General features: G+C 40.2%; 1 protein-coding gene across 2 annotated transcripts in view; it reads right to left on the minus strand.

Annotated features, from left to right (window-relative positions):
* Window positions 1–8,986: 8,986 nt before the first annotated feature.
* Window positions 8,987–15,044, minus strand: part of HTR7 (5-hydroxytryptamine receptor 7) — an 82,962-nt gene continuing 76,904 nt past the window's right edge. For both annotated transcript variants that reach the window (XM_006211046.4, XM_072971584.1), the window contains exon 3: window positions 8,987–9,744. In XM_006211046.4, the coding sequence (XP_006211108.3) occupies window positions 9,693–9,744 (52 nt within the window). In that variant the 3' untranslated portion in view covers window positions 8,987–9,692. The remainder of the gene's footprint in view (window positions 9,745–15,044) is intronic.

The following is a 15,044-nucleotide window of genomic DNA, read 5'->3' on the forward strand; positions in this document are numbered from 1 at the left end:
CAAGATCATTCTAAAACTCTGGTTATGATTTCTTTTTAAGAAAAACATGTCTTTTTCTCAGTTGTTCTCACCAATGGTAGATAAATAAACTAGCATCCTTTTTTATATTTGCCGTGGTGCAATGGAAATGAGAACATTTTACCCCAGCCTGTGTTAGGCAGCATTGTTGCAAAACGGCATGCCCCACTACAATTCATGTTATCATACTGAAGGGATGGTTTTTATCCAGAAAATCTGTGCTGTGCATGATCCAAATGGATGATTGGGAATTAGGCCAAATTTTCCCTTAATTGATTTTATCTACTAAATCTTTTACTTTTTGCAGATAAGTTAAAAGACAACGTTTAAGAGCTTATTACAATTAAATTTCTAAGAGCCAAGCAAATAAGTAGTATAAAGGGTAATCTTTGACTATGCACCAGAAACAGTTTCAGGTGTTAATTTTATCTCCACACCTAAAATATATCCTAACATTTCATACAGAGACACTGATGAGGAAGTAACTGATGGAGTAACACAGATGACAGTCAACATCCCTCGCTAGAACTCTCTGCAGCTGGAACAGCAGCGGAAGCTGTCTCACAGAAGCACATCTCACAAAGACTAGGATCGGGGGCAACTGGCCAAGCCTTCCTGACAAACCTCAGCTGTTACCTAATTACCCTCATTCATCTTTGCTTTAAAAAGTTAGGGAAGCCCCTCAGTTCTCAGCTCCCATGTGGCAGGAGGGAGACCTGGCCTGTCACGTCGATGGGTCTGGTTAACTGCATGCTTTCTGCTGCAGGGGCCTCTCGGGGCTGGTAAGTATCTCAACAAGGTAAGATGTGAGTGGCTGTCGCCAACACCAACTTTTCACACTGTCTGAAATTTCTATCAGCGCCCTCTCGGCTTCAGACATTGATCCAAGGAGTTGTTCACTTCAGTGTAACCATGTGCCCTGTAAGAAGGGGACACTGCCTATCAATAATGGATTAGTGTACTTGATTAGCTGTCTGACAGTCAAGGGACAGCAAAAGATGAGAGAAAGGGACCCAAAACAGATACATTTTAATGAGAAGACTATAGAAAGGCACACATTACAGGGCAAGAGCAGTTAGGGCGGTGTATTAGGGTTCTCCAGAGATACAAAACCAATTTTTTTTATATATATTATATAGAGATTTTTAATATGCAACATCATATATATGTATCTTTACATACATGTAAGCCAATATGCTATTAAGAGGTATATGTGTACATACATAGATATCTATATATCTGTACATACAGAATTACGTGTGTGTGTGTGTGTGTATACACACACATATATAAAGAGATTTATTATAAGGAATTGCTCATGTGATTATGGAGGCTAAGAAGTCCCACGATCTTCCTTCTGCAAGCTGGGGACCCAAAAATGCCAGTGATGTATTTCAGTGATGCAGTGATGCACATCCAAAGGCCTGAGAAACCAGAGGGCTGATGGTTCCGGTCCCAGGGCAGGAGAAGACGGATGTCCCAGTTCAAACAGTCAGGCACAGAGTGAACTCTCCCTCCCTGCACCTTTGTGTTCTATCTGGACTCACTGTGGACTGGATGAAGTCCACCCACACTGGGAAGGGCCATCTGCTTTACTCAACCTATGGCTTCAAATCTCATCCAGAAACACCCTCACAGACACATCCAGAAATAATGTTTAGCCACATCTATGGACACCCTGTGATCCAATCAAACTGCCATATAAAATTAACCGTCACAGGCAGGCTGCGATAGCAATGCATAACCAGGTGAAGCACTGAGGGTCCAGGTACTGAACAGGTAGGACTCCAAGAACAGGGTTAGGAAGCAGGAGTCACAGCCTTAGCTCCCTGAACAAATATCTGGGATTCAACCTTGAACAACTGCTTTAGAGGATTCGGTAAAAGAGGAGATATTTGGAGAAGAGTGAGTCCCTCCCAGAGTTCAGATGCATATTTCTGGGCCCACAAAACCAGTCAGTAGCCAGTGAGAAGCATTCTGTGGAATGGCAGGGAAGACGTAAGGACCTCCAGTGAACAATGTCAGTTTTTGTGATTCTTTTTCTCCATGTTGTGTTTGTCCCAACCACATTTACTGAAATACAATTTTAAGTCCATTGACCCTAATAAGAAAAAAAAAGAACTTATATTCTTTGTTTCTTTCACTTAGCTTTCCTTGTAATTCATTTTTATTACATTTTTCAAATGCATAGCTGTGTCACAGATCAAAAAACCAAAGATGCTCTGTACCATATCTTGTGAGCAAATTCAGACAAAACACAGCCCTAATTCGCATGGTCTCACCTGCTTAACAGTAGAGAGTGCTACTAGATCACCCACGAGACTCTTTAGGTCCACAGTTCTCTGTGTATACAGTTATAGCTCATTTTCCTACAGATGGATTATTCCCTTTGTGAATTATCCATGACAAACTTTCCTATTTACAGCTGACTTTCTGCTGCCTCTCATCATAGCTCTGCACCGTCTCTCCCACTGTGAGACTGTGTGGGTTTAAAAAATAAAGAGCATTTTAATAATAGTCCAATCAAAATGTAATTAAGAAAGGTAATGTGGCACCAAAAATAGTGCATAATCCATATCAAAGATAAATTCTAGATAGTTCTTGCCATCCACTATTTTGAATTACCACTTCTCTCCTCCACAGGGATTTAAATATTTATATCGATATACTGAAGTAGACGTTTCTTTCTGAAATTCCTTCTTGGTGCCTTATCATAACAGGCATCACATTTTATTATAATCATTTGTGTAACATTCAGAACCTTCCTTGCTAGATATTTGGCTTTATAAGAATGGAGATCATTTCCGTCTTACTCATCACTGGGTTCTAGTTTTTAGATAGTCTCTGACATCTAATAAATATTCATTTGATTGAATGAGTAAATGGAGGAATGAATGAATTTCTTAGAGGAAAAAGCATGCATTAGTCTTTCATTCCTTTATAGTCTCTTGAATATTCTTGTCTATCACCTCCTTTTGGTTCCATAATGTGTGAGCACAGAGTTTATAGTTTGAACAGAATCTAAGATTTCATGTGTGTCTGCCCAGGGAGCCATACTTAGAAGATGTCTTAATTCCTTAACTCAGCTTTTTAAAAAATGCCAAACACCCACATAACTGTTATCTGCAAGTCTACTTCAGATAGTTATCAACCTCTTTCACTTTCTGTTTTGGATTAGCCATCGTAAAATTTGCTTTTACATTTTTACTGATGATCACATCATATCTCTGTTGCTTGTACTGCATAAGCACAATCTGAGTCTTTTTTTTAAATTTATTTAGCCAGCAGGAGCTTAAAAAGCAAACTATTTTAAGTTAAGAAATTACTTTTCTTCTCCAGAGAATGCATAGACAAAGCAATTTGAAAAAGAGATCCAATTAAATAAACTTCTGTCTCTAGGCACTAGATCCCCAGAGTTGGTTCTCAAAGTCTGCATGTTTCCCACGTAATAACTACAAGGCCTTCCTTTTTGTTTTACACTGCTTAGAGTAAGTAAGGAATGACATCACAAATATGCATGACTTCCAGTGCTTTCAAAATGCGCTGACCTGCTGAAAGTTTCCAAATGGCTTCTTTGAATGCTGTTAGGGACCATCTGGCTAGCTGGAGATGAACAAGTTTTAACATATGGGCCAAAACACATACATGCTCTGTTTCACTAGTGCAGAAAATTAAGAAAAGGTCTGAGAAACTCATGCATAAGAAGTAGCACCATGAAGTGGAGGGCCTGCCCTCAGCCGCACACAGGAGAGCCTAATTCCAGCTCCTTCCCACCCACTCACCGCACGTGTCACTAGATCACACCATCTCCTGGATTTCCTCACCTGAAGACTAAGAAGAGTGCCAAATCAACTGTGGCTTTCTTCCTTCTCCTTCCCTCTCTCCCTTTTTTCTCCCTTTCTATTAAGAAATATTTATCAATGTTTTATAGTTCTCAGCTTATAGGTAGGTCTTTTTTCACCTCCTTGGTTAGGTTTATGCCCAAGCATTTTTTTTATGTGATTTTAAACAGGATTGTTTTTTTACTCTTTCTGATATTTTATTGTTGGTGTAAAGAAATGCAACAGATTTTTGTATATTAATCTTGTATCTAGCCACCTTGCTGAATTCATTTATTAATTCTAATAGTTTTTGTGTGGATTCCTTAGGGATTTCTATATAGAGTATCATCCTGTATAATGACATTTTTACCGCTTTCCTTCCAATTTGGATCCCTTTTATTTCTTTTTCTTGTCTGATTTCTGTGTTGAATAGAAGTGCTGAGAGTGGGCATCCTTGCCTTGTTCCAGAATTTAGCAGAAAGGCTTTCAGCTTTTTACTGCTGAGTATTATGTTGGCTGTGGGTCTGTCATAAATAGTTTTCATTATGTTGAGATATGTTCCTTCTGCATCCATTTTGATGAGAGTTTTGTCATGAAAGGATGTTGAATTTTATCAAATTCTTTTTCTGCATTCATTGAGATGATCACATGGTTTTTGTCCTTTCTTTTGTTACTGTGGTGAATTGATTTGCAGATGTTGAACCATCCTTGTGACCCTGGAATAAATCCAACTTGATCATGGATTATGATTCTTTTTCTGTATTTTTGGATTTGGTTTGCTAAAATTTTGTTGAGGATTTTTGCAGTTATATTCATCAAATTACAGATACCTGTAATTTTCTTTTTTGGTAATGTCTTACTCTGGTTTTGGTATCAGGGTTATGATGGCTTCATAGAATAACTCTGGGAGTGTTCCTTCCTCTTTTAATATTTTGGAATAGTTTGAGAATGATAGGTATAAGTTCTTTCATTGAAAAAGGAAACACTGATAAAGGAAACTGAAGATGATTCAAAGAAATGGAGGACACCCCGTGCTTTTGGATTAGAAGAATTAATCTTGTTAAAATGGCCATACTACCCAAAGCAATCTACAGATTTAATGCTATCCCTGTCAAAATACTCATGACATTTTACACAGAGCTAGAACAAATAATCCGAAAATTTATATAGAACCAGAAAAGATCCAGAATTGCTCAAGAAATCATGAAGAAAAGAAACAAAACTGGAGGCATAATCCTCCCAGACTTCAGAGAATATTGCAAGGCACAGTTATCAAAGCAGTGTAGTACTGGCACACACACACACACACACACACACACACCCAGACATACACATTAACAGAACAGAATTAAAGCCCAGAAATAAACCCACACACCTACAGTCAATTAATCTTCAACAAAGAAGGCAAAATACACAATGGAGAAGAGGATCTCTTCAGCAACTGGTGTTAGGGAAGCTGGGCAGCTGCATGTAAGTCAGTAAAGCTAGAACACTCCCTCACACCTTACACAAAAATAAACCCAAAATGGTTTAAAGACCTAAATAAAAGACATGATACCATACACTCCTAGAAGAGAGCATAGGCAAAAATACTCTCGAACATAAATCATAGCAATATTTTCTTAGATCAGTCTTCCAGGGCAAAAGAAATAAAAGACAAAAGTAAATAAATAGGACCTAATCAAACCTAAAAGCTTTTGCACAACAAAGGAGACCATCAACAAAAAGAAAATACAACCTACAGAATGAGAGAAAATATTTCCAAATGATGCAACCAACAAGGGGTTAATTTTCAAAATATGCTAACAATTCATACAACTCAATATCAAAAAAAAAAACAAAACCCAAAACAACCCAATAAAAAAAATGGGCAGAAGACCTAAATAGACACTTCTCCAAAGACATACAGATGGCCAACAGGCACATGAAAAGATGGTCAATATTGCTAATAATTAGAGAAATTCAAATCAAAACCATAGTAAGGAATCACCACACACAGGTCAGAATGGCCATCATCAAAAAGCCTATAAATAATAAATGCTAGAGAGGGTGTGTAAAAAAGGAAACCCTCTGACATTGTTGGTGGGAATGTAAATTGGTACAACCACTATGGAGAACTCAAAAAACTGAAAATAGACTTACCGTATGATCCAGCAATCTCACTCCTGGGCATATATCTGGAAAAGACAGAAACTCTAATTTGAAAAGATACAAGCATCCCAACGTTCACAGCAGCACCATTTACAATAACCAAGACATGGAAGCAACCTAAGTGTCCATCAACAGATGACTGGATAAAGATGTTGTGACTACACACACACCCGCACACATACACAGCCATGAATATTACTCAGACATAAAAAATAATGAAATATTGCCATTTGCAGCAACATGGATAGACCCAGAGAATATCACTAAGTGAAGTCAGACAGAGAGAAACAAATATCATATGGTATCACTTGTATGTGGAACCTAAAAAATAATACAAATGAATCTACTTACAAAATAGAAACAGACTCACAGACACAGAAAACAGATTTATGGTTACCAGAGGGGAAAAGGATGGGAGAGCGGGATAAATCAGGAGTACAGGATTAACGGGTAAACACTATGTATAAAATAATAAGCAACAAGGACTTACTGTATAACACAGGGAATACTACTCAGTTATTATTATCTTGTAATAACCAAAAATGGGAAAAATATGAAAAAAAATAACTGAATCACAATATTGTAAATCAATTAAACTTCAATAAAAAAAGAAATATTTATTATTTTCCTACCATATATGTTCCAAGCATGGTGCTCGGCGGTGGACATACTGATGAAAAAAACAGACACAGTCCATGCCCTTGAAGAATTACTGAACAATGATGAAGACATACGTTGAAGAAATAATTGAGAACAGGAAGAAGATTCCAGACAGAGAGGGGAAGCATGCGTGAAGGTACTCACATGGGGAGGAGTATGGACTGTTTAAAAAATGCAGGATTTGCAAATATTTCTGTCCATTAAATTGAGTACTCAGGTCACAATCAAAATGCTGAAAGGAAAATTCCCATCACCTCCACATGCAATTCAAAAGTTATTATGTTAGCATAAAATATTTGAAAAGTTGCCTGAATTTTCTACTCGGATTGTTAAGCTCATCATGCCTGTTATCAATGAATCTGAAAAAACTGCATGAAAATATGATCATCAGAAACATATACACGCATCTCAAGCATAGGAGGACACCATGGTAGATGCTTTAAGAAGGTACGAAACCGTTTCCAGAAACCTAGGAACTCTGTAAGTGTCTTGTTTAATATTTACAAAATAAAACTCAACATGAAGGCAACAGTCACTGAGGTATCTCTTCCAAGTACGTTATTTCTCCAGCACCATTTCCCAATACTCAGCCTTACCAGAAGATGACAGCTGATACCCTAGAGCAAGGAGGTTAGTCATAACAGTCATTCTTGCCCAATTGTCATAAAACATATGTAAAATGTTTGCTTCCGTGATTTTTCCCAATTCCTAGTTAGCACACAAGCCACAACTTTGGCTCAAACTATATTGTAGGTGAAATAGTATAAACGGTTTGATATTTTTCTCATTCTCTCTCAATTTCTATCTTTTCCTTTCCTTTGGCTGTCGTACGCAGAAAGCACAGTGTCCTGTGTCCAGCCCCTGTAGCCAGAATGAAGCAGAGAGTTCAATGTCAGGCGTTCACATCAGGTGGGATAAAGAGCCAATTCGAATAACTAAAATCCTAATAAAAAAATCAAACACATGTGAAAGTCTAAATCAATCCAATTAACTATAACAACCCATCATATTATACTACAGGAAAGAAACATGGCGCTCCCTACCAACTACTCTACTATGTGGTGACAATCTGGGAAATGTCTGCCTTCTATCTGATGGCAAACTCCTCAAAAGTAAGGACTTGCTTTACCCATCCTGGTTCCCTCGATGTCCATCCACAGCGCTGAATGTAGCAGGAGCCCAATAAACGTTCATTAATCAAGTCAAGGAATGAATGCTCATTCTTAAAAAAAAAAAAGGTACAAAATGAATGAATCCTCACAGTGAAATGCAATTAATTACAGAACTGTCCTAACTACCTGTTAGGACTGTAGCAAATCTATAAAGTTTGCCCTTCTGCTCTTCTACATAGAGTGACATTTATAATATCAGACTTTCATTTAGAAATCATTACTGAAGTTTCTTTATTACAGCTACAAATAAACTTTATTCGATGTAATGTAATAAAACATTTTCAAATTTAACAACATGTATCTGACCAGAATGCATCATTTAAATTATGAATGTAAGTATATACAGTCATGTGAGCAAATCTGTGGTTCAGGAATTTGTACAAGCTTTGTCTGGAAGGACGGCATCCACCCTCCCCCCCTTTTTTTCAGAAAGGCAGATCTTTCTCTGTGTATGGTAAGAAGCAATGTCAGTGAAAGTTGGAAGAAATCCATCATCCATGTTGAAATTCCACATGATCCTATGAGAGAACAGCTGCATATATTGTAGGAAAATAATATTCTTTCAGTTCTCTTTTATCAAATGAAGGTTTGCATTCATTTTTTCCCCCCTTTAGAGGTTCTCTCCTCTGATCTATGTCTTTCTGTCTCCTTAGCTCATACATCTTACATAGAACCATTAAAAAAAACACTATCTACAAAAGGACCTTTTCCAGTTCCTTACCTGCCTTTAATGCCTACCACTTCTGAGAGGGATAGGGGAGAACAGAACTGGCCAGGCACACATTTGATTTAAGACACAGAGAACACAAGAACAAATCCTCTGGGAGGAACAGAATCCTCTGGAATGTTCCCAACATTGGCCCAGGTGACCTCCAATTCACACAATTCCGTTCAATACAACACTGCTCAGCAAGAATTAACAGGTGGCTATTCCATCCTCAGAGGCATCACAGCCCTTCATGGAAACCCCATTATTCCCACACCTCCCCCCAACAAAACTCACAGTTAGGGACCAGCCCATGCACCCAGGTGTCAATGACAATCAAAAGTTCAGTGCCAACAATCATGTTAATACATAATGTGGTGAGGTAGCCCTCACTCTCCATTCTGGGAAAACTCCCTCACCTCTCGGGGACCCCTCCAGTCCCCCAAAAGAAGAGTGAGTGCAGGAAAAAGCTTTATTCAGGTTTTATGATTCTCTCCATCCTGAGATCTGTTCCTGAGATACACCGTAACAAGAAGCGAGTTAACAAGGAAAGTACATTGGTGGGGGAGTCACAGGGACCCTGCGGAAAAGCCAAACTGACAGAAGCTTTAAACAGACACGGCTCTGGGAGATCACTTGTATTTGCTGATGATGGGGTTCTGTTTTCTAACGTGGACATGCAATGTGTTCAGCACTAGGCTTACCGCAGTTTGCTTGGGAAAACACCCTTCTGTCCTATGACAAAATACATCTGTCTCATGAATGATTCCTGAATATTCACCCCAAGGCCCAGACTCAGAAGCATGGAAAGTCGCATGGGAACTTTCTTCCACTTGCACAGAACTTGGACTTGGACAGAAGCAAAGCACCAGAAACTGTTTCCTTTCTGGAACTCAGTTCTGTGCGTGTGCTTACTGCTGAGCTCATTGGACCATCGGAAACGGAGAACTATTTTCATGTGCACACAGCAGCACTGATCCACAGAAGAAAAGGAGAGGTCACCGTCTCCCTTGTAATAGACTCTGTACAGCTGAAAAACTTTGCTGGTCACATGTTAGCCATCCCAAAAAAGGCCGGAAGCAGCATTCCATTCCGCCGTCTCGGCAAATGACTTTGTTCTGTTTCCACCTCTGTCTTGCCCTTGTTTATTTCATCTCTATTATTTCACTTTTGATCATGAATCATGACTTTTTTTCTACAGTAGTCAGAGTTCTGTCTAGAGAGAGAGAGAAAGAGAGAGGAGGCAAGAAAATGATTTAGCAGAATTGTAGATGTGACTTTTCATTTTGCGGTGGGTGGATTTAATTTTCACAGCATTCAGTAATTTGAATTATTTGTGGTTTCTAAGGGGAAAGAAAAGGTGCTACGGCTCTTTTCATCAGTTTCATAACTTTGACAGTTGCCAGGGCCTTAATATATTTGCAAATCAGCCCCAGAGAACCCATTTAGAAATTCACTTTTATAATACAGCTGTAGCCCCAAACGGCTCTACCCCCAATAATCCTTGCAATATACTACTGCACTCGCCGTACATGAGAAGAATAATGATGACTACAATGAGAAGTGTTCTCTCCTTCACACCGAGGAGGGTGCATTACAGGAAGCCACGCCCCCTCACTGCCTTCCTCCCAGATTCACAGAAGTGACATGAGTCGGAAAACTCTTGGCCAAAGGCTGAGGAAGAGCCTCTTTCTTCTTGGTGCAGAGCCACAGTCCCTCTAGATACACACTCCCCTCGCTGTAGCTTCACAGGACTCACCAAATGACATCCATGTGCTGGAGAGCTAGGTCTATGAGGGTCCTGGCACTGCGCCCCCTGCCTCTGCCTGCCCACCCCATTCAAAGTGCCCCTCCCTCTTGGCTGCCAAGACGTGACACATGGGTTTTCCTGGTGACAGGACTGGTTTCTCCATCAGACACCATCTCTCGCTTGGTTCCTCACCTCACACAACGGTGCCTGAGGAGAAGCGCCGTGCTCCTGCTCAGACCCACAACTCCAGGCTGGCGGCAGCTGGGAGCACTGGAAAGAGGCTGTGTCCCCGGTGGTGCTCCATACTTGTCCCCAGCCTGGGGCCTCTGCCTCTTCTCCCCGAGGAGGAGAGACTGCACTTCCTCTGCCACTCACAATGGTTCAAAAACTTTACTGACCCCCTCCAGGATCAAAGCACTATCTCTGAAGTCTCCATTTCCTCACCACCTGCCTAGTCAACTTCCAAACATCCAGACATCCTTGGTCTCTTTACCAGTCTCAATGATACCCTCCCAGTGCGGGCCCTCCAGACAGGAGACCTCACTTTCACACTGGTCTCCTACCCATCTCCCTTCTCCTATTGTGAACCTCAATTTATGCTGCAGTCCTGGTCTCACTCCAGGTCAAAAGCCTTCATCTCTCCCCCTACTCACATTGCTCATGTGGCCCGTCCATCTGACCCTAATCTACCCAGCTTCCAGGTCCTGCTGAAGACATGCCCCAGGTTCTTTATTCACCTCTCTCCATGTCTATGTCCCTCTGTCCATACTGTTCCCCCTGCCTTGAGTAGCCCTAAACCCACAGCTACCCCTGCCATCCCTTTCTTTTTAAATTGAAGTATAGTCAGTTTACAACATTGTGTCAATTTCTGGTGTACAACATAATAGTTCAGTCATACATATACACACATATATTCGTTGTCATACTTTTTCATTATAGGTTACTAAAAGATAATTGAGTTTAGCTCCCTGTGCTGTACAGTATAAGCTTGCTGTTCTTCTATTTTATATATAGTAGTTAGTATCTGCAAATCTCAACTCCTACTCTTCGTTCAAGACCCATCCCAAATATCACCTCCTTCATGATTTCCACCATGGGTATTTCCTTCCTAAGACGTTCCCCCCAAGGCTTATTTTTCTTGTAGACATGTCTGTACTGCTTTTGTGCTATGTGTACTTACTGTCTACTAAGAAAACAAACAAAAATATTAAAAAAAGGAAGGGAGGTCAATAGCCTGCCTTTCTTACTTGAAAGAGACACTGCAAAGTTAAAGCGTAGGCAACTATAAAGCATGAAGTGAACAAGCTATAATTAGTACTAATTGATGATTTGATAAAAATGGAGTGCTGAATTCCAGCTAGTCAATGATGAGGAATATACTACTCTGGGGGAAGAAAAGCTATGGAATAGCTAACTTTTTGTTTGTCTCTGTCTTTAAGACAACATCCCACCACAAGATACCCAGGGTTTCAGGGACCCTGTTGCTTCTTCCTAATTTCCACTGAGACCCATTTCATCTTATTTTTTTTAATGAAAGATTTCAGTAATGAAAAGGGAAAATCACCCTGAACTCCAAAGTGTCAGTATAAAACCATGGCACAGCGTATTGATGGAATTCAAGGCAGGAACTCAAGGTTGCTCTGCTACAATTCACCACTGCCATCGACAGGGATTACGAGAGGCTCATTGAAGAGGAGAAGGGAGAGGGAAAGGCAGAGCTACTTCAAAACGATTTCATGAAATTCTTTTCTATGGAAGTATTTTAGAAACCACTTTTCAGTATTATTCACAGTAATGGTGTCAAAGAACAAAAGACATCCAAACGTGACATTTACAAGCCATTTATGGTGATTCAAAGCAAATCCATAAATAAAATCATCAAATTAAAAAAAAAAAAAAGCCCTTGCTTCTATCACATTATCATATTTGGTCTTCTATTACCACTATTTGAATACTTGTGAAAAGGTGACAAAGACTGTAGTTTAGAGTAGTGAATTAAAATGACCAGTGAAGCACTCATAGCATTTTCCCTCTGTTCACTCCCTACCCTAGGAGGACTCTTGAGTGCCTGCTGGACTCCTGAGCCTCTTACGCTGATCAAGAAGATGGGGGGAAAAATGACTAAGTTTCGAAAGTAGCAATACACAATCTAGTAGACTGTTTATACAGGAAAGGAAGAATACTGCGTAGGAGAAAAAAATAGAGCCGAGAAGGTGGAATTAGGGGCGAAAGTTAAAGAGATTAGAACCCAAGAAGCCAGAGGAAGAGAAAAGGGCTGGAGTCTCTGGACTGGCCCAAGAAGTGTGATTGCTAGAGAGACAGCAAAGGGGGACAAAGGGTTCTAAGAAGGTTTGCTGTGGGCGATGGATTCGATGCCACATCCTTCTTCCAGAGACTCCACGAGAATTATGATTGCTTTGGGTGAGCCAACTGGTGTTTACCTGAGTGCCACTCTGCAGAGTGTGGACCACGTGGGGTGTTCTGGTTACTAGTCTTTTCCTAGCCACCACCACGTGTACCGCCACCCCAGATCACTTGACTATGAATTTCCAGAGGCAAGAATTGTCACTTGTCTTTTCATCCCCTGCCATGCCTGGCACCATGCCTGGTACACAACAGGCCCTCAAATGTTTCTGGAGAAAACAAGCCAACGAAGAGAAGCCTTACTTCCAGCCTCTACCTTCTGATTCATTCCACATGATGCCACCAAATCAGTCTTTGTCACTTTGGTGATTCCATTCTCCTACTTGCAGAGATTCAGGCAATGGCTTACTTCTGTCCAAACTAGGGTTTCTCAACTTGTCTATACTAAAATCCCAAATTCCTGGGACTGAAATGGAAGATTCTTCATAACATAATCTCATTTGACCTTTCCATTATGATCTCCAAATCTTCCCCATAACCGTGCTTAGCTCCAAGCAGACCATCCTCTGCATAAAGTCCCACACTGGTGCCCCCATATAAAATGTCTCCTTCATGTGGAATGCCATCTCTAATCTCCTTTAGTTATAAATGCTTTGACCTTCATAGACATATGCAAGCCCATATCCTTCAGGAAGTCTTCCCTGGTCAGGGTTAGGGTAAGTGCTGAGTTATTTTCCTCTCCTTTGAATCCTACAGCTTTTCCTGTCTCCACCTTTCCTTTGTTCTCAACACAAAGAGAATGAATGAGTGTGTGTGTTTATGCATGGTCTGTACACTAGGAATGTGTGCACTAAGACAGGAGAGACAGCATGAGTTTTCTGTGTCCTCCTCAATGAATGACACAATTATAAACAAAAATTTTAAAAGGAGTCCTCCCACACAGAATGCAAAAGAAAGCTGCCTGGTATAGAATTTTTTAAAAAGCAGCTATTCCAATTCTCTAATCAGGAATTTCCTAAAGTTAATGAATATTTAGGCCAATCATCCCAAATGATTTTAACATTCAATAATTATACATAAAATTGATAATTATAAATTCAGAGAGCGATAGAATAAGTCATTTTCTGAGAACAGGGGACAGTAAACTATGACTTGTGGGCCAAATCCAGCTGGCTACCTGGTTTTGTAAATAAAGTTTTATTGGTACACCACCATACTCCTTTGGTTACTTGTGTCTAGGGCTACTTTCTCACTACAAAGGTAGAAACAAGTGGTTTCAATGGAGGCCTGTGGCTAGCAAAGCCTGAAATATTTACTCTCTGGCCTTTCACAGTGAAAGTCTGCTGTGTTAGGTTAACAGGAAAATAATACCCAAGATTCCACACTAGCTAGAGACACACAGGCAAATATCCCCAGATGTCATGTTAGCTAATTTACTTTTATAAAAGGCTCAGCAGTGTAGAAGCTAAAAGATATATCTGAACACAGATTTCCTGGGTTCAAATCCAGCTCTATATGTATGACTTTGAAAAAATTATTTGGCCTCCCCAACAGAATGGAGATGAAGGAAGCCAACCTCTGAGAAAGTTTTAAGGATTAAGCGATAGAATTCACACAAGAGTGCTCAGCCTGGTACCTGAGAGTGAATCGTCAATAAATGTGGGTGAGTATTATTTTAAGCTGGAGTACTTGTTGGTGTGACATTTGAAAAATTAGCATTTTGTGAACGATCTGAATTATGTGTGAATTATTAGCTAAAAAAAATAAAATTATTTGCAAGTTCTTGGAGGCTATAGGAGGCAAACACAGTCATATTTTCAAGTTCAGGACCTCAATGGTTCTTTCCTAGTCTCTACACTGGCTGCTTAACTGGACCCCCTGCCACGTCTTCCTATTTTACCTGCCCTTCTCACTGCTGTCAGAGAGCCTTTCTTCAAACATCTCTCTCAGCATGTTACCCCTGGGAACTGAAGCCAACATGCTTTCCTGTTCCTGTGCTAACCAGCCAACTCTGGGGCCTGGCAAAATAATCAGTATTGTGCCAGGAAATAGTTGCTTCCAAAAAATAATACTGCACACCAACTCAACTAGCTTACTCACCGAGTAAGCAAACTCATAGTTTGCTCATTAATACTGGCTTCAAGGCCCTCACTTAGCTGTAGCCACCAATCCAAAGCTATCATGTCATAAACTCTGCCCAGTTCTCACCTCTTCGCTACCTTCACGTGACACAGCCCAAGCCCTAAAACTCTACCAACGTCCTTTCCTTATTTTCTCCATCTGAGAAACTACCGAGACTCTGTCTGTCAAGGAGGTGTCCTCCTAAGCTGCAGTGAGTCTAATAAACTTAACTTACTTCTACTAACAGGCTTTTCTAACTGTCTTCCTAGAGAGCCGATGGC

This window comes from Vicugna pacos, chromosome 11 (assembly GCF_048564905.1).
Source record: "Vicugna pacos chromosome 11, VicPac4, whole genome shotgun sequence".
Lineage (NCBI taxonomy): Eukaryota > Metazoa > Chordata > Mammalia > Artiodactyla > Camelidae > Vicugna > Vicugna pacos.